This window comes from Helianthus annuus, chromosome 8 (assembly GCF_002127325.2).
Source record: "Helianthus annuus cultivar XRQ/B chromosome 8, HanXRQr2.0-SUNRISE, whole genome shotgun sequence".
Classification (NCBI taxonomy): Eukaryota; Viridiplantae; Streptophyta; class Magnoliopsida; order Asterales; family Asteraceae; genus Helianthus; species Helianthus annuus.
In genome coordinates, this window is record NC_035440.2 from 34,007,603 (window position 1) to 34,027,028 (window position 19,426).

Consider the following 19,426-nt stretch of genomic DNA (forward strand, 5'->3'; position numbering starts at 1 on the left):
GAACGTTTCCTCTATGGGAGGTAAATCGTCGCAACAATTTTAAATTACTGTTTTAGCTTGTTAAAAGTTAGCTGTTTTCCATCCTCGCAACAATTTTAAATCGATTTTATCCGGTTAAAGGTAAGAGCTTATTAGCGATAAAAGCCACACTATTTGTTTATTTTAACAAAACCACATTATTTGTTTATTTTAACATGTTAAATATTTCTGATTATAAAAGAAATTCTAATTACCCATTAATATGCTCTTTTCTTGTGTAAAAAGAAAAAGAAAACAAAAGCATACTAAATATTTTATAAAATTTAAAATCAAATAACTTAAATTTAGACCATGTATAGTCACTTTTAGGGGCATAGGATCCATGCAACATTCGCCATCAGCAAGAAACGTCTTCTTCAGCCGTGATTAGAACCACACCCCTCCCTTTACTGTCCATCGGTGCGGTGTACACCTATCTGCGTGCAGTTAACTTCCTCCAAACTTGTCACGTTTGCTGCCATTTTATGTCAATATTTAAGGTTGATATTGTAATGAACAATGTTGACCCGTAACATCTCCAATGACAATCCCCCTCTCCGTCAGAAACCTCAATTAAATCATGAGAACAAATGACAAATCAAAACAAATCACAAGACTATTTGTGTAACTTGAGAAATAAAACAAATCACAAGATTATTTGTGTACGAACTTCACATCTTGGTGCATAATAACCTCAAAGAAGTAAATGAGAGGCTCTTAGCTAAATGGATTCAGAGGTTTAAGGTTGAGAATCAAAGTTTATGGAGGAAGATATTAGTTGTGTGTCATTTTAATAATAGAAATTGGGGTTTCCTTCCTTTAAATGGAAATATTTCTAGGTGTTGGAAAATATTGTGCTTTTGGAATCTAAATTAAAACTTAATGGGAAAGGTTTAAATAGATATATTTTGGGTAAGGTTAAAAATAGGGGCGATATTCGTTTCTGGATTGATACATGGGTGGGCAATCAACCGTTTATGGTTAGATGGTCTCACCTCTTTGGTCTAGAGTCGTTTAAATCTTGCAAGGTGGCAGACATGATCAATTCGGAGCAGGAAAGTCTTGGGTTTAATTGGAATTGGTCTAGAGCGCCGAGGTCGGAAGTCGAGCTAAAAGAGTGGCAGGAATGTCAAGATATTCTGGAGTTGGTGGTCTTGTCCAGTGAGAAGGATACGTGGAACTGGTTGGGAGATGACACAGACAGTTTCTCGGTTAAATCGATAAAAAAAATTTAAAGGACGAGGACATGGGAGCATCTCAGTTGCCAATCTTTCAGTGGTGCAAATAGGTTCCTCTCAAATGCAACATCATGGCTTGGAGAGCGAACCTTGATAGATTAGCTATTAGGAAGAATTCGAGTAGAAGAAATGTTAATATCCCGACGGTTTTGTGCCCTATCTGTGAGGAGTTGGAAAAATTGGCGGATCATCTATTTACAGCCTGTATGTCATTGAATAGAATTTGGATGGGCCTTAGTGCGTGGTGTAACATCCCGCCTATTTTTGTTTTCGAGTTTAAAGATCTTATGGAAGTGCACAGTTTTTTTGCAATTAGGGAAGAAAGCTAAGAATATTATTCATGGTCTAATCATAATAACATGTTGGTGTATTTGGAAAGGAAGAAATGAGGTGGTTTTCCAAAACATCAAGCGCAGTCCACAAGACATGTTAGGAGAGGTTAAATCTAGAGGGTTCGGGTGGTTAAAAAATAGGAATTCCTATAATTCTATTAGATTGGAGGAATTGTGTAAATATCTCTTGTACATCTTGTAATTTGTGTGCATTTTGCCCGTTAGGTCGGAGATGTTTTTTATTTAGTCATTTGCCCTTTTAAATCGAAGGTGTTTTTAGTGAAGTTTACTTAAAAAAAAAAAAAAACTTATTTCATACTCAAACTTCTTTTTCTTGCTCCTGTAGCTATAGCATACACACCTTCAAGCATTGATCATTTTACTCTACCATCATGTCACATGTTCTTGGTGTTTATGATAAAATGCATTAAAGAATAATCAATTAACATTTTTTAATCAAATCATGAAAGCATTCGCTGGATTCCTCCACCATCACCATTACTGCGGGCTTCATATTTCACAATCAATAAAGACAAAAGGGATAGGTTAATTATGCACCAAGATGTTGTTGAAAAATAAAATATATATATATATATGAGCAAGTGGGTTCAAGAATTAATGGCGACAAGTCAAACCTTTTGTCTCCGAGCCTCTTTCTCGAAAGCTTCTCTCCATACACGTAGATGCTTTGCTTCAACACACCATCTCTCACATGTGCTTTTTTTTATTCACTTTGAACACGTATCTAGTTTGGGTTTATGTTCACACCCTCCAACTGTTTGATTAAATGCCCCACTGAGTGAAACCTCACACTTTTGTGATTTTATCACTGGTTTTCCTTTTCTCTCTCTTCTTCTGGGAAAAGGGTCTCTGAGATTCCTATTTGTGTTCTCATTTGAGGATCAAAGATGGGTTCTTGTTTCAGCGTTGGATTAAAGATTGAAAGCTCACGTTTAGATGGTAAGCATCTGATTTTCCTTCAAATCTTATGATTTTGCAGCAAAAATAAAGATGTTTAGTTTTATGATGATCAAGATTTATATATGTAATATGATATATTTTGATGTATTTGAACAGGTAAGGTGACATCTGCTTCAGTACCACCAAGCCCCAGGAGTCAAACAGAGATTTTACAATCAGGAAATCTGAAGCCCTTTAGTTTTAATGTTCTTAAACTGGCCACCAGAAACTTCAGACCGGATAGTGTTCTGGGTGAAGGCGGGTTCGGGTCGGTTTTCAAAGGGTGGATCGATGAGCAATCTCTTGCAGCTGCCAAACCGGGTACCGGCACTGTTATTGCTGTAAAAAGATTGAACCAAGAAGGTCTGCAGGGTCACCAAGAATGGTTGGTAAGTTGGAAATCTTAATTTTTTTACAAAATGTTGGATAGTTTTTATAAAAGCATGGATTTTTTTTTTATAAAAGCTTGGATTTTTTTTTTACAAAATGTTGGATAGTTTTTATATAAGCTTGGATTTTATTACAAAATCTTGGATAGTTTTTATAAAAGCTTGGATTTTTTTTTACAAAATGTTGGATAGTTTTTATAAAAGCATGGATTTTTTTTATAAAAGCTTGGATTTTTTTTTTACAAAATGTTGGATAGTTTTTATATAAGCTTGGATTTTATTACAAAATCTTGGATAGTTTTTATTAAAGCTTGGATTTTTTTTTACAAAATGTTGGATAGTTTTTATAAAAGCATGGATTTTTTTTTTATAAAAGCTTGGATTTTTTTTTTACAAAATGTTGGATAGTTTTTATATAAGCTTGGATTTTTTTTTTACAAAATGTTGGATAGTTTTTATAAAAGCTTGGATTTTTTTTACAAAATCTTGGATAGTTTTTTTTTTTCATAAAATCTTGTAATTTTTTTATAAATGTTGGATATTTTTTTTTATAAAAGTTTGGATCTTTATGTAAGTGGTTTTGTTTTTATAACATTGTTGCAGGCTGAGATTAATTATTTAGGGCAGCTAAATCATCCAAATCTTGTGAAGTTGATTGGTTACTGCATAGAAGATGATCACAGAATGTTGGTGTATGAATTTATGCCTAGAGGCAGCTTGGAAAACCATTTGTTTAGAAGTGAGTTCTTGAGTTCTTGCCATTGTTAATTTGTTTAAAGAAATCTATTTTTTAACAAAATTTAATATTTTGTTATTTGTAACAGGGAGTTCTTACTTTCAACCGCTTTCTTGGAACTTAAGAATAAAGGTTGCTCTTGGTGCTGCAAAGGGGCTTGCTTTCCTTCACAGCCCAGAAGCGAAAGTGATATATCGTGATTTTAAGTCTTCGAATATCTTGATTGATTCTGTATGTTTATGAAGATGGTGTCTTTTTATATTATCTTGTACTGCATTTAGTGTTTTTATATGATTTGTTACAATTTTTTATATTTCAGAATTACAATGCAAAACTTTCTGATTTCGGGTTGGCAAAGGATGGACCGGTGGATGGAAAGAGTCATGTGTCTACTAGGGTTATGGGCACATATGGTTATGCAGCTCCTGAATATATGGCCACAGGTAAGCCAAGTGGTTTCAGACTTTTTTTAGTATAGATATAACCTATGCCTTGTAAACGGACCCGATAAACACGAATGGGGGGGCGTGTTCGTGTTCGCTTGTTAAGAAAATGAACATGTGCGTCGGGGGGGGGGGGGGGGGAGGGGTTGAGGGGGTGCCCGGGATACCCCTCAAATTTTTCGTTCATGTTCGTTTCTTTATTACATAAACGACCATGAATGAACTTCGGATCGAATGGTTCATTAAACGTTGGATCCGTTTACTGGCATAGCATAACCTCAAGGTCCTAAGTGTCTCATATGTCGATCAATAACCATGGGTCTAACCTTTTGTAAACGGGTCATGTTTCAAAAAGGTCACTTAACCGCAAGAAGTGACATATACAGTTTCGGGGTGGTCCTACTAGAAATCTTGACAGGGAGGCGGTGCATAGACAAGAACCGCCCAACCGGTGAGCAAATACTCGTCGAGTTTGTCAAACCCTACTTAACCAGCAAACGAAGGATTCTTTACATCATGGACCCACGGCTAGCCGGGCAGTACTCACCAAACGTTGCCATGAGAGCCGCTATGCTCGCCACCAAATGCCTCTTGAAGGAGCCCAAACACAGGCCCACTGCCGATGAGGTGGTCAAAGCGTTGGAGCAGCTTCAGGATTTGCAAAAAGCTGCTGATGGTTCAAGAAGAGAACCGGTTCGGAAACATGGGGAGGGAAAGCCCGTTTCTTATCCGAGACCTGCGGGTTTGGGGTCTAGTAGTGGTAAGAGTTGAGAAAGGATGAGGGATTATGTTGTAGAGTTTTGACATGTACATTGTGCTGTGAATGTGAAGGAGTAATTAGGGTTTATTGATTATGTGAAGTGTTGGAATCCCAATTGGAGGGGTTTTGTTATTGTTGGATCAGATTTATTTTGTGTTGGGTGGATCAGTTGCACTTACATGGAAATAGATGGGACTTTGTGTAATATAAGGTCAATTTTATATGTACTTTAATATCTTATATAATGAATAAAAAAGTTATAATATCAAATGAACATATTCAAAATGAAGTTGTATTTTTATGTTATATTAAGTATAATAAAATGGGTCAAAAATTCCACTTCTGATATATGTTGATCCAATTCATAAACACACATATTCTGAATAATCAAATCACAAATAATAATGCTGTTGAAAACAGATTTTTTTTTTTTTTTTTTTTTTTTTTTTTTTTGTGTGTGTGTGTAATATAAGCGAGCAGTTATGCACCAAATTCTCCCATATTGAAGTGATGGTGATACACAATCAATGATGGTGACTATATTGCAATATGTATAAGTCAATACGTAGTGGGGCAGTATGCCCCAAGATGGCGCTGGAAACGCCCCCAAACACCGAAACGAGGGGCGATATAAATGAAAAAATGGGGTGGGGGGCGAGTATTATAGCGGCGGTATTGGGGTTGGTTTTCAAACTTTAACCAATCAAATTTAAGCAAGGTTTTTTATAATTAATTAATAAAGTTGAAAATTAATAATTAGGTAATGATGGGTAGGGGCTTTATGACTACGGACTCTAGTGATATAACGCCTCATAAAGCCCCCGTGTGACGTGGCACGACACATGTCGCATAACGCCCCACAAAGGGTTATGACTACGGATGACCTAAGGACGCCCATTAATGGATATTCAACCATCACACTAATTTATACCTAGGACTAAATTAATAATGTACAAGTCTAGACTAAGAACAAATTTTTATATATCTAACAAAGTAGATCATACCAATTGCATAGAACAGTTTTTATATATCTAACAACATTGATTGATTATACCAATTGCATTGTTCGAGCTAAAAGTCAACCCTTTGATTACCGATAAAGTTCGTTCATGTTCATTAAAAGATTCCTGCAAACTTGAGGTGTAATTGTTTGGTTTTCTTAGAAGAAAAGTTAATATCACCGTTCCACCAGGGCTGGTGCATTAGGGTTTGGTAAAACTAAGAAATGCTGCAATCGTTTCTCGGCTAAACAACATAGCCAATGATGATAAGGTCGCTTTCTCTACTCTTTTTTGTTAAAAAAATAATTATTTTAAAATATTGATAATCCAAATTCTAGAATCGCATAGCGATAACATGTGTTAAATCTTTTCAACATACAAATGAAAACATCAAGGGCGATCTCGGTTAACAAAGTGGTGGAGGAAATTAAGGCTATGAGTCTCCTTTGGATCAAAAGCAGGTCGAAGAACGCCTCTATTAATTCACAAAACTGGAGATCTTTCGACGTTTTTTTGTGAAGTCACTTGAAACATATGTTTGTAATTATCTCCCCCTTCTTTCTGTTTGTTCTTGCTGTGGTTGTGTATCTGTTTTAATTTGGTGGCTTGTATTATTGGTGATAGCTTCTTGCTATAACGAATAAACTTCTTTTGTCGGCCGTTCAAAAAAAAAAAAAAAAAAAAAAAAACAAATGAAAGCATCAAATTACAGATTCCAACACAGAATAGTAATCAAGCTTTCTCTTTGTTCTACTAAAGAGAACAAAAGTCATCCAATCCTTTTTTTTGTCACTTTCAAGTCATTGAAGTTTCAATATATGTCTCAATCTTGTCAGTTAATAGGTTCCGGATTACCTTGATGACATGTGAGATCATATGTGTGTGTGTATATATATATATTTCTAGAGCTTAGGTGCCAATTACATGTCATTTTCAAGCAAAAGATTAACAAAAATAAATAGCTAAAATCAAAACCTCAACACTTTCAGCCGATTCAAGGTAACCTCAATCAAAACCCACAGCTGTTCTATAATACCTGGCGTCAAACCCCTAAACCCCTTACCTGATTTTGGTGAACGTTGTCGGTTATTCCCCAAATCCTCGACCCAATCGTAATCGATTTTGGCGAAATATAATCGATGTTACAGTCTTACAGAGCCTATTGTACCTCATATTATCTGCTTGAATGATCTCTACAGGCCTGCATAAACGTAAGATTCAAAAAACATGTGTAAACAGAAGTATTGTGAAGTGAGAACTGAAGTACAAAACTTGTGTTGTTGATCTTGTTGATAAATATAATCATGAGGGTTTTTTTTTTAATCAGATTGAACGACGCAAGAATAGGGCGTTTGATGATCTATTTTTATGATTGGGTTTTATTATTTAATAAATATCAAATTAATAAAGAATCCACGTCATAATTAGTATATTCCTCAAAAGCATTTGGAATAAAAGAAAACATGACCTAACACATCATTAAGGTAAGCTGTAAATTGTGCAAGATTAGAACAACAATTGAAACTTGAGTCACTTTAAAGAGACAAAATAAGATCAAGTGACTTTTATAGAACATATTATTAGAAACTTGGTTACTATTAATATCAAGTTTATCAGGAAAAGATTTACCTCGAATTGTCTTTGTTTTATTAGTCGTATCAAAAAATGAAATAAGCTTTGAACCCCTGATGGTCCTACCCCTAAATTTAGTGGTTGATTTGACCCAGTGACCAATTGTTGCTAGATGATCCTCCCCAAACTCTATATCATCACCAACTCCATATCATCACAAAAATTCTTTTTGCCCATTTTTTTGGCTTGATTTAACTACCAACATTTCCAAGTGTGCCAAGACAATACTATATTTGAAGACACCAGAAGATGTTTTGGTATCAATGGTTAAAATCATGGACATGAAAGAGAACGCTAAAATGGTTGAATCACGAAAAAGTATTTTCTTTGCTGCTATTCCATTAGTCGGTGATGATATAAAGTTGGGGGAGGATGATTTAGCAGCAAAAGCCAGAGACAACAAAGGATCGCTGGTTCAAATCAGTCACTCAATATAGGGGTGGGATCACCAAGAGTTGAACTTTTTCCTCTTGAAGTTGAGTTTAAGATCCTAGCTTCTACTTTCACAAACGTTTGTTTATCTATGTATTTCACAATTTTGTGATGTTAACCTTCCAATGACATGTAAATAGTATTTAGGGCAAGTTTGGGTAAGCTTTTTGAAACAACTTATTGACTTATTGGCTTTTTGAAAAGTCATAAGCTCTAAAATGATGTTTGGCAAAGAGGGTGTATGTGAGGAGGAAAAGCCAATAAGTCAATAAGTCACAAAATCCTGACTTTTCCAAGAAGCCAATAAGTCAATAAGTTGTTTCAATAAGCTTACCCAAACATGCCCTTAATATGAACAACAATACTTATGACTGATTGTTTTTGTTGTGAATAGTAGTTGTCATGTATCTAGCATATGATTATACATGTTATTTTTGTTTCATTATTATTGGATAATAAATGTTCTCTATTTATGCAAAAAGATGATTTATATGATGGTCTTTTTGTATGACCCTTCAGATCCAATTAACATCCATGTATTATATAAACTAGTAAAATGGTTTACAAAAAATTCGAAGTTTAGTATTTATAAAATACAAAAACAAAATCCTCAACAAGCCGTTCTAGCTCAGTTGGTAGAGCGCGTGGCTTTTAACCACGTGGTCGTGGGTTCGAGTCCCACGGATAGCGATTTTTATAGTTTTTTGTTTCCTTATAATTCTTTTTGGTTCTTAAAAGCAAATTTTGTTTTTATACCTAGCAACAACGAGCCAATGCAATGTTAAACTCTAGATTTTTTACTTCGGACACTTGTAATGATTCTACAAGACATACAATTGCTGGTCTTGTTGTGAGCATGTAATGTATCCCATAATCCAATTTCAACGTAACTCTATCGTTTTTTGTTAACGAATAGGTTGATAGAATAAGCAACAGTTTTTGGTCTAACAGATTGTTTAAAGAGTTGAGGAGATATACTATAGCAACTGGCAAGTATGAATTTTGGTCGTTGTGTCTTTTAATATTATATATTTAATGCATGCCATCGTATCCTTTATCTTGTTTTGTTCAACCCGCGTTCGGATCAATGATTACCTACCCCATGATAGTGCCTTCATGGTAAGGTGAGAACCCATTGTGAAGGTTTGGGGATCAAACCCTGGCACCACCCGATTTACCCTGCAAAACGTGATTTACCTCCATCGTGTTCGTCATGGGACTCGTCAATGGGGGACACCAAATGGTGGTGTACACCATTATTAGATGGTAGAGTGAGTTTTGTCAGGATTAACTTTGTTGCTAGCCTATGAAAAGGCACATTGTACATTATTTGACAGAACTAGAAATATATGAAATATAGGATACATGTTCATAGGGTTATTCATTTGTGAACAACCCCCTTGATAATGAACTCTGTGAACTAATCATAGCCCTTGATTATCAATACACACGTGTAAATCAATGATCAGGATTTGATCAAGATTTGATGATGAATATACACTAGTGTATTTCACGATTTGCTGATGTAAATCAATGGTTAGGATTTGTTCACTCCGTTCACAAATACACTATTGTTCACTCTAGATAGTTCATATATGTAAATACACACCCTATATCTATAATTCAAGTACCCATAACCAGATTTTGACCCATCATACATCTTGGCATATCCACACAAAAAGAAAATATGTACAATGTGATATTGTATAACAAAAAGAAACAACACCAACGCTAGTTTTTCAATTTTATAGCAGTAGAGCCAGTATCAAAAGATTGAATCTTTAACAAAAAAAAATCACTCAAGAACATGAAGCCCACTCATACTTTGCACAAGCTGATCCGATTCTATTAAAAGTTGAGATTCCTTTATTTTGCCGAATCTTTTCGGTTTCCTCAGAATAACAATCCACAAAACGGCGCCTTTTAGGAACCCACATTTATATGTACCTAACTAGTCAACCGAGGCTCAGCTAAAAAGTTTACTATTCTGTTCAGCAGATTCAAACCAAACACGGTTTCTTCACAGTTGACTTTCACCGAAGCATTCAACGGTTCAAAGCACTTACCATCAAGTGTAACAGACACAAGGCACGGAATTGAGTTGCTAAGTATCTCGCCACTAAACCGTAAGCACAAACCCGACACGTCATTGAGATTCGCATCCACAGGCATGTTTACAGATACCAAATGAAGATTGGCGTTGCTCAACATCTTCGATGCTAAACATTGACATATGATCAGGAACGAATCCTTTGTTGATGACACGTCACCATCCTTGTCATCACTGGCCACCTCAGCAAGGTGGTCGGTAAACGAACATCTGTTAAAGTGTAAATTAGTTTGAAGTCAAAAAATGGTGATGGCACATCTGTAATAAAAATACCTTCTTGTGTATTCAAACATTCCGGGGAGTTGGGATTCTTTTTGTGAGAAAACATCTAGATCCATCATGAGAGGCTTTATGAAATATCCGATATCGGGGCGCAATTTAACGGGGTGTTTTTTGTCATTACACCATAATATGAGCTTCAACGGTAAAAGATGATGAGGAAAGTGAACATGAATAACTCGTTTAACAGTCTGACCAGGTTCAAGTACGGTAATTTCTTCCATTGGAACAAAAGCTGGTTCATCCTTTTGAGATCCCAAAGAACTGCACACCAATTTCAACAAAAGATTTTCAATTATTATATAGATATAGAATATAGATATATATAGATATAGATAGAAGTAAATATATCACAACGGAGCATTCGAATTTACATAAAACATTATATATATTAGATAAATATATATACCTTCCTTGGTCCGACGATTCTGAATCTTCATTGGACATAGATAATTTCGACATCGGGTCGGAAGAACAGTTTTCGAAGAAAGTGTCAACACTTACAAGTGACGGTGATATTGTTGAAGCTTCTGATGAATATTTATACACTACTTTCAAACCATTTCCATATGTTGGATCTAAAAGTGTGTATACTTTAGGTTTAGTTATCGTACTAATATCTCCGATCGAAATTCTCGCTGACGGAATCCTTTCAGCTACATTTTGACTTGAACCACGATTATCATTATCACTATCATTATCATCTAACCATGATTCCAAAGCTCCTTTCGACATCAATTCACTAAGATCATTAGTTCCTTCATGCGGTTTACCGACATCAGAGAAGTTGATTAACGGATCAGTGGTGTTATCGTTATTGTTGCTTTCACTTGCAGCACTCTCGTTATTGGTTCCAGTTGAAGTAGTGACGGAATCTTCTGAATAGTAACTGCCTTCTTCGTTCAACGATCCGGAGTCAACATCGGAATCATCTGCTTCAGCCTGAGCGGGTTCCTCGAGCCCTTTGACCATATCAGATTCGGTCAAACTACAAGGCTCGGGAAGAGGTTCATACCCCGGAGCTGCATGGAAAACTATTTGCGAAAGAGAACCTGGAAGGTAAAATCGGTTATTAACCGTTTTGGTTGACGGTTTAGTTTTATCCCCGAAAACATGTTCTGCGAGTAAAAGGCGTATTTCATTATTGTCGGGTTTTTCGTCTGGTCCGCTAGAACTAAAGTAGCATGACAAAAGTTTTCTTAAAACACGGGCCCGGTCACGAACATCATAGTTTAAATCAAATTTCGCGAGTTCGAGCACGTAGTTTAGTATGCTTTTTGCAGTGTGAAAATCTTCCTCTTTAGAATTCAAAAGAACCTGCAACAGAAATCGCATTTGAATAAGGAAACGTATATATTTCATATCATTGTTTCTGCTAATAAAACTTAGACGGAGTTAGTCAGTTGGACGAAATGGGCAAAATATTGAAACCATGAGGACCCAAATGCGGAAAAACAAACCTTTAGACGAAAGTCGCAAAAGTGACCAAACCTCAGGGACGGAAATGGTATTTTACTCTAAAACTTATTGAAAAGGGCTATTTAGTACATCATACCTTAACAGCAGCATTCAGAATCTGGTATTTTGTTTCAATGGATTCAGAAGGAAAGCCTCGAGCTAGAAATCGTAGAATCACGGGTACCATTTTCGGAATGATATTGCCGATAGAGTTATATTCACCTGCGATCCAAACAATCATTGCACGGGCCACAGGAACCTTGATTGCATCCAAATTCCGAATCAAAATAATAATAGCCTGTAGTAGATAGCAATGAGTTAGCTAATTGCATTAGCATGACAACCTTAATATAATCATAAAAGGTACGACCTAACTAAATATCGTGGCAAAATAGGCGGGTTGGGTAATGCGTCAAAACGGGCCATTAACAGGTGGCAAGATGGGTTTGGTTAACCCAAAATACCTTTTGTCCAATTATTGTTAGGTTTTTTGTATAACTAGAATGTCGAATATGATTACAAAATTAGTTCAAGAGTAAAATGCCATTTTCGTTCTTGAGGTTTGGCCAGTTTTGCAACTTTTGTCCAAAGGTTTGTTTTTCCACATCAGGATCCAAAAGGTTTGAAATGTTGCCATTTTCATCCGGCTCGTTAACTCCATCCATTTTTCTCCGTTACGTCAGGGGCATTTCTGGCTTAACGGAGAAAAATGGATGGAGTTAACGAGCCAGATGAAAATGGCAAGAATTCAAACCTTTTGGATCCAGATGCGGAAAAACAAACCTTTGGACGAAAGTCGCAAAACTGGTCAAACCTCAGGGACGAAAATGGCACTTTACTCTTATTTCAATAATAATAATCTAATTTGTTGCACAAAAAGCTTTAGGAGGTTTTATGCATTTAAAATACACTTTGGATAACTTTCAACCAGCTTGGCCGATTCGACCCGCTTTCTTTGAAGCTAACTATTTAAAATTTACCCATTAGAGATAATACACAACTTATATCGACCCATTTGTAAGTCAATGGGTCAAAACCACACCATTAGAACCATAACGATATCATCATAATCAAGTAAAAAACTTTAATTTATATTAGAAACGTACATTCTCGTGACTGAGTGGATCCTGTTTTACGATATCTTTGATGGATGTAATTGCTTGGATCAAAACCACTGCTTCATCATCCATGGATCCAGAGGTACTATTAACGGTTTCTGCAAGTTTTAAAATGATTTAAGTTCAAAACGGGAAATTTCAAATAAAATACGTAAACGATTGATGACTAACTAGGGGAAGTAAGAGCCAGCAATCCTTCCACACAAGTGTTTGCTACTTGAGGATTTCTCTTAGCACACAGACCGATAGCAGCAACCGTATCTGCCGCAAATCTCCTGTCGGGATCTCTCACATAATCCTACAAATATTCTTAAAGTAAGAAAATATATATTCTATTCAACAATAACAAAATAAGCACGGGTAATGTTTTGAAAACCGGACCAGACCGGCTGGACCAGGGACCGGGGGTCTGACCAGTCCGGTTCACCCTATCAGACCATTTTTTAGTCAAACCGGCCGGTTGGACCGGGAACCGGCGGCCGGAACGAAAAAACCGGGTGGTCGAACTGGATTTTTTAAGAGTTGAACCGAATTTTGATTAAATTTTTAGAATTTCAGCCTATTTATTTTTATAACATTTACAGCATAACCGGTTCTTACATCTGATCTGACCGGTTCGACTAGCCCGACCAATGGACAAGAAAAGAGACCGGTTAGACGTCCGGTCCTGAAAACATTGGGGTTTAATGCAAGTATGCAACTGAACAATAATTGACATGTACCTGGAATTCTTGAAAAATAACCGAGATTGATGCATCTGTAGCAATGGAAGAAAGAATTTCAAGTTTTAGAGCTTTAACTTGATACGCATCAGACGAGCTTATAAAAAAATCCTCGACGTTTGGAGCAAAAAGAGACGGCATCACTTTAGCAAAGACTTGAATGTTGCAGAGAACCTATAGTTAAATAACGGATACTGATACCAGTAAAATACATGAATGCATGATAATATTATAAAATATAACAATTTTGGGTGTTTAACTACAACATTTTTTTTTTGTTTTTTTAGTGCCTAAATTTCAAATGCACCCCCTCTTCTTTAATGCGATTAACATTTGGCCTCAACTTTAATAAAGTTAATTTTTTTTTCTTTTTCTTAAGCCGGGTTTAAGCTACAACCCTTGAACTTCAATAAAGTTATCCTCTTGAGTTTTTAACAAACTTTTCTATTACGTGACTTTTTTGTGGGTTTCGTTTTTTATATCAACGCTCTACGCGAGTTATTTTTATCTATGTTTCGACGTAAATTTTCGTAACTTTGTTTTTAAACCGACCAGTTGTTTTAAACGATTTTTTAAACCGCTTGGCGCTCACCTCTAAATACACCACTGCGATGTAATGTGTGTCCGTCGTGTTAATCTTTAAATACGCTTTGGTGTAAATTTTGTTCGAATAACTTGGTTTTCATATAAAACGACGTAACTTCTCAGTGACATTCGAATATACCGTCGTGACATGGTTTTTTTATCGTTAAGTTTGTGATTTGCTTATTTTTATCTATGTTTCGAACCCGCCGTTAGAACATACTAGACAAATATTAAAAAACGTACCACATATTTTGAGGCATCGGATGATCTCAGGAGAAACAATAAAGGTTTAACGATTTTCGAAATTTCCTCCATCGGAGCCATAATCCAGTGCACACCAGCAGCAGCAAGCACCACTGCACTGTTCCTACTCCATAACAACGGTGAAGTACACTGTAACAGAAGCTTAACATTTTCGTCACTTTTCGATGACGTAAATCGTGAAGAAATATAATCAGGTGATATCACATCTGAATCATTCAGATTTAATAATTGCTTGTCTGGTCCCGCAAGGTAACTCCTGGATACCGTAGCTACTAACTCCGGATCCTGAATCCCAATTTCGTACGTCTTCTTTATTTCGAAATAATCGGTATCCGATTCTGAACTTTTTTCGTTACTGAATATGTTAGGCAATAAAGACGACATTATAGATTCTTTTGCAAGCCCGTGTCTTGCACTAACGTAACGGAGAAGAATCCCGATTAAGATGATCTGGCCCCACTCTTCTACGTCTGGAAGAATTTCGCATAGTCGTTTATAGTTTCTACCGATTAGAGGTAAATTAGTTGGACAAATGGAAGCAAATGCGGCAGCAGCAGCTCCAACTACTCCAGGGGAATTATCGTTTAAGAGAATTCCGATAATCTGCAGTGAACCGACACAATACATTTACTACCATTATGAATTAAAAAAGAATGTTCATAAAGCTCTATCTTTCTTAAGAACCAAGAACCCATATGTATGTTCATAAAAAAGAAAACAGTTTCTGAACATAACATAACATAACTTGACATGTGCTGGTAACAGTAGCTGTAACATATAGCGCTGCAAACGAACCGAACAAATTCGTTAAGGAATAAATGTGTTCACGAACTGTTCATGAACACTTAACGAACAAGATTTTATGTTCGTGTTTGTTCATTAAGGAAATGAGCTTGTCCGTGTCCGTTTGTGCTTGTTCATTAACTTTAAGTAACGAACACAAACGAACGTTTATGAACACAAATGAAAACAAACAAACATTCATGAACGATAACGAACATATATTAAATTTTGAATAAATCGGCATCTTTTATCACATACTTTACGTAGATCCCGCTAAAAATTACGCTACAGTAATATTTATATGTGGAAACTTAGAAGTGTATAAGTAAAAAATAAAAGTTAAAACCTTAATGAACTATCTTACACAGGCGAACATAAATGAACATGTTACCGAACATTCACAAACATAAATGAACGAACGGGCGTTTGTTCATGTTTATTCATTTAACTAAACGAACGAAATTTCTTGTTCGTGTTAACGAACGAACGAACACAAACAAATTTCCCGCCAAATGGTTCATGAACTGTTCGCTGAATGTTCGGTTCGTTTGCAGCCCTAGTAACATATTATAAGATTGAATGGCTTGCATAAAAAAGTAAAGAACCTTTAACAGAAAAATCAAACCTATGTAGGTTACTTTCCATGTGATTTGCCCTAGAAAATGAATGGCAACCCAATTAAACTAACCTCAATGATTGCTGAAGCGTTTTCCTCGAGACGCAAATCATGGAGCTTTGGGAGAGCATTGGCAGCACATTTTCTCACATATACGGACGGATCTCTAGCACATTTTCTAACTGCCACCAGAACAAGGGGTGAGATCACATGCAGGCGAATACCAGCCATTGTGCGCAGTGCCCAAGCCCTCACCAATGGGTTTTGGTCCCCCAAATCTCTCTGGAAAATATTAATTGATAACAACGCTTCATTCGGACGCCTGATAGTAGAAAATATATATATATATATGATCAAATGTGCATAACTGTATGCCTAACACAAAAAAAAAATATAAGTGATATTTAGTTATAAATAACTTGCCTTTCAGCATAGTGAAGCAAATACAAGTAAACAAGCTTCTTAACCTCCAACGACTGAGATGCAACATTCTTAACAACCTGTAAACCAAGAAAAAATCATACATAATAAGAAGCGAACATTTCTGAACTGAAAATGCAGGTAAACTATGACATTTAAAGAGCATGGTAAGTCTATATAGAGGATTTATGTTTACAGTAGTCATGTAGAGGTTTCTTGCTAAGATCAAAGTACGTTTGTAACAAAACGATTTTAATGTAGAGGCGCGCGCCTAGGTGCACTTTTCTAGCCCAGCGCAACCTTCTCACTTCGCTTCAAAAGCCCCACTTTCGAACCCCCAAGTGAGCACGCCTAGTTTGGTTTTAAAAGCGAGAGGCGCACAAAAGCGACTAGGTCTAAAACCGAGGCGCGAAGAGCAAAAGCGGTGGGCTTTTCATACCCGAGGCGCAAGGAGATTATATAAGTATTTTTAATGTCCCATAGGTTTTTAGCAGCCCTTATCCAATATTTAGCTATAAATAAGGTTTATATATGATTTTACCTACATGTACAAACCAAAAAACCTATAGTGCAACACTTTAATACATAAAAAACACCCAAAGTACACAAGGCGTGCCACGTGCGCCTCGGGTGACATGAGGCGTTGAGGAGCGCCTTAGTGCGCCTCGCTTCTAGACGCGCTTTTTTAAAACCCAGGCGCCTGGACGCACTTGTCTGGCCCTGCGCAACCTTCTCGCTTCGGCACTTGGGCGCATTTTTCAGGCCAAGTTTCGACCAAAAATCATTGAACAAGTTTGAACAGGTATGAAACAATTATACCAGCCCTAAACAAACCTGAAATCAACCTAATTTTCAGGCCAAGTTCGACCAAAAATCGTCGAACAGGTCTGAAACAATTATACCAGCCCTAAAAAAACCTGAAATCAACCTAAATCAGCCTAACCTAGCCTAAATCATGTCTAAACCCCTAAAAACTGTATTTTTTTATAATATGTCACCCTTGTTTTTTAAGCGCCTAGCACTGAGGCCCAAGGCTCAGTCTTTGCGCCTTGGAAAAGTATGATTAGATGCCCTTTATTTGATAGAATTAAAGTATTATGATCATAGAAACCTTGTGTAGAATGCGGAGTGCCTAATTGATAGATGAAAGTTAGTGATATTTGTATGAATAATGATGAGTTGTGCATACATAGGAAGATAATTAAGAGATTGAAATGAACCTGAGGGAAGTAATTGGAAACATCAAGGCCTTGGGCAATGAGAGCGAGTAATCGTTTAAGAGCTTCGCATTTTTCGGAGTCGAATTTGCTGTCGAGAAGAGGAGAGATGCTGACGTCGTCAGGATCGTCGTATAGATGAGCATCAGTGCCGATCCGGAAGACCATAGTTGAAGCCTTGCTAAAGTTCTCAGCGGTGGTGCTGAATTGTGTGAACATGTCACCTGATCGGATTTGGATCTCACCGGAGTCTGATTCGAGTTATCTGAGAGTGATGTTTGAGAAGAAGAAAAGGGTTATTTGTTTTTATTGCATCTGAAGAAACAATTGCATCCTCGATTGATTCTTCTTCACCAGTCCGTTAAGAAGGGGGTGAGATAGGCCGGCAGAGAAGACTTGGGGGATGGGGGAGGAGGGGTTTGTAACTTCTAAAGTTGTAAGTGGAGTTAAATTACATTTTAGTCATGTGTTTAGACCATTTTGTAGCTTAATCCAAAGGTTTTATTTTTATCTGTAGGTCTAAAAAGGTTTCATCGTTACCATTTTAGTCTACTAGGTTAATTTTATCTATTTTTTTTGTTAATGAGAGGGGAAATTCGGTCATTTTATATGTAATTCTGTTAACTAGAAGGGCAATTCAGCTATATAAAATGACCGAATTGTCCTTCTCGTTAACAGAAATAATGGATCAAGTTAACCCAGTGGACTAAAATGACAACGGTTTTGTACCCACAGACAAAAAATGAAACCTTTGGACTAAACTAGTAAAATGGCCCAGATCACAGGGACTAAAATGACACTTAACTCATATTTTTATTTTTATTTGTTTTAACTTTTAAGTTTTATTTTCAAGTTTTTTTGGATGCCCGTTGTCAAATTAACCTTAACGACGCTGTAAGTTTTGATTCGCCTGCCAGGGAGGAGTAACGGAGCGGGACACATAGAGCATCATCTAGCAAGCTTGATTACAAACAAAGTTTGGATGATGTATTCAAGGGGATGTTAAGGTTTAACCAACTTTAATCGGAAAAGTTCGAGATTGAGAGAACAGGCAAAAGAAAGTGGGTATTGATGAAACAGCGGTTAACCGGGGAGGTTAATTCACTGGTCTCGTCAAGTAGGGTTACTCCCTTCTTTTCGAGGATCGGCGACTGGATCGTCCGCTAACCTGTCTCCTGCACAATGAAACACACCGTGACTCGTAACAAGGAGGATGGGGTGGGGGTGCTCCTTGTTACCACTCTCCAACGTGAGAATCAGTATTTGCTTGAGAGCAAAGTGTGTGTTTGTAGTAAGTGAGATAGAGAGAGCAGGAAAGCAATACTTCAAACCTGGTCCGGGATAGGTATATATAGCCGAAGAGTGAAGGAGGGTAATTGAGTGGCTAGACCGACAACGTGCAGCCCCTTGCAGGTATGTCAGGCGCGTAGGTCACGAAGGTGATGCCACGACCTGCTGTGGTTGTCAGTTTATTCACCAGCGTTGCATACAAGTGGGCTGGACATGTGGCTGTTTGTCAGTGCCACTTGCTGTTTTGGACACTTAAGTCAGAGTGTCAGTCCCACTTACATCGTCAGTAGGATGCGATGCTGGGCCGCATCGCTATGTGCGGTAACCGCGGTTGTTTCCGTGTCCCTTGTCGTGATGAAAATATCTATAGGGTGCGGTGCTGAGCCGCATCGCTATGTGCGGTAACTGTAGTTGTTACCACATCCTTTGTTGTGACGAAAACAACCCTTTTCATACACAAGGTAAGCCTACTAATCACTAGACCGATTGGAACAGCTAACTGCGTTCACGCGTGCCCGCACGGACGCAGATAAGTCTTTGTTGATGGGAGTATTTGATAAGTGTGATGACTAGTCAAATAGGTTATTCATAGAAAGTTTACACATAAGGCCACCTGGTATACT

The 19,426-nt window shown here is 37.0% G+C and overlaps 2 protein-coding genes, 1 long non-coding RNA gene and 1 other non-coding gene across 4 annotated transcripts; 2 read left to right on the plus strand and 2 right to left on the minus strand.

The window, feature by feature from the left end:
- Nucleotides 1–2,213: 2,213 nt before the first annotated feature.
- On the plus strand, nucleotides 2,214–5,146 carry LOC110872590 (receptor-like cytoplasmic kinase 176). The gene is made up of 6 exons (XM_022121408.2): nucleotides 2,214–2,548; nucleotides 2,666–2,937; nucleotides 3,541–3,676; nucleotides 3,762–3,904; nucleotides 3,993–4,116; nucleotides 4,472–5,146. Exons 1-6 carry the CDS (start codon nucleotides 2,497–2,499, stop codon nucleotides 4,885–4,887), a joined length of 1,143 nt encoding a protein of 380 aa, XP_021977100.1. The 5' UTR covers nucleotides 2,214–2,496; the 3' UTR covers nucleotides 4,888–5,146.
- Nucleotides 5,147–6,186: 1,040 nt separating this feature from the next.
- On the minus strand, nucleotides 6,187–7,721 carry LOC110871008. Its single transcript, XR_002553422.2, has 2 exons — nucleotides 7,507–7,721; nucleotides 6,187–7,078 (listed from the first exon to the last, which is right to left on the minus strand). It is a non-coding gene; the product is annotated as an uncharacterized LOC110871008 (long non-coding RNA).
- Nucleotides 7,722–8,558: 837 nt separating this feature from the next.
- TRNAK-UUU lies at nucleotides 8,559–8,631 on the plus strand. Its single transcript has one exon. It is a non-coding gene; the product is annotated as a tRNA-Lys (tRNA).
- Nucleotides 8,632–9,583: 952 nt separating this feature from the next.
- LOC110872591 (AP3-complex subunit beta-A) lies at nucleotides 9,584–17,953 on the minus strand. Its single transcript, XM_022121409.2, has 11 exons — nucleotides 17,517–17,953; nucleotides 16,300–16,376; nucleotides 15,949–16,198; nucleotides 14,457–15,080; nucleotides 13,629–13,802; nucleotides 13,078–13,204; nucleotides 12,895–13,004; nucleotides 11,886–12,086; nucleotides 10,740–11,647; nucleotides 10,325–10,594; nucleotides 9,584–10,261 (listed from the first exon to the last, which is right to left on the minus strand). Exons 1-11 carry the CDS (start codon nucleotides 17,730–17,732, stop codon nucleotides 9,889–9,891), a joined length of 3,330 nt encoding a protein of 1,109 aa, XP_021977101.1. The 5' UTR covers nucleotides 17,733–17,953; the 3' UTR covers nucleotides 9,584–9,888.
- Nucleotides 17,954–19,426: the final 1,473 nt, after the last annotated feature.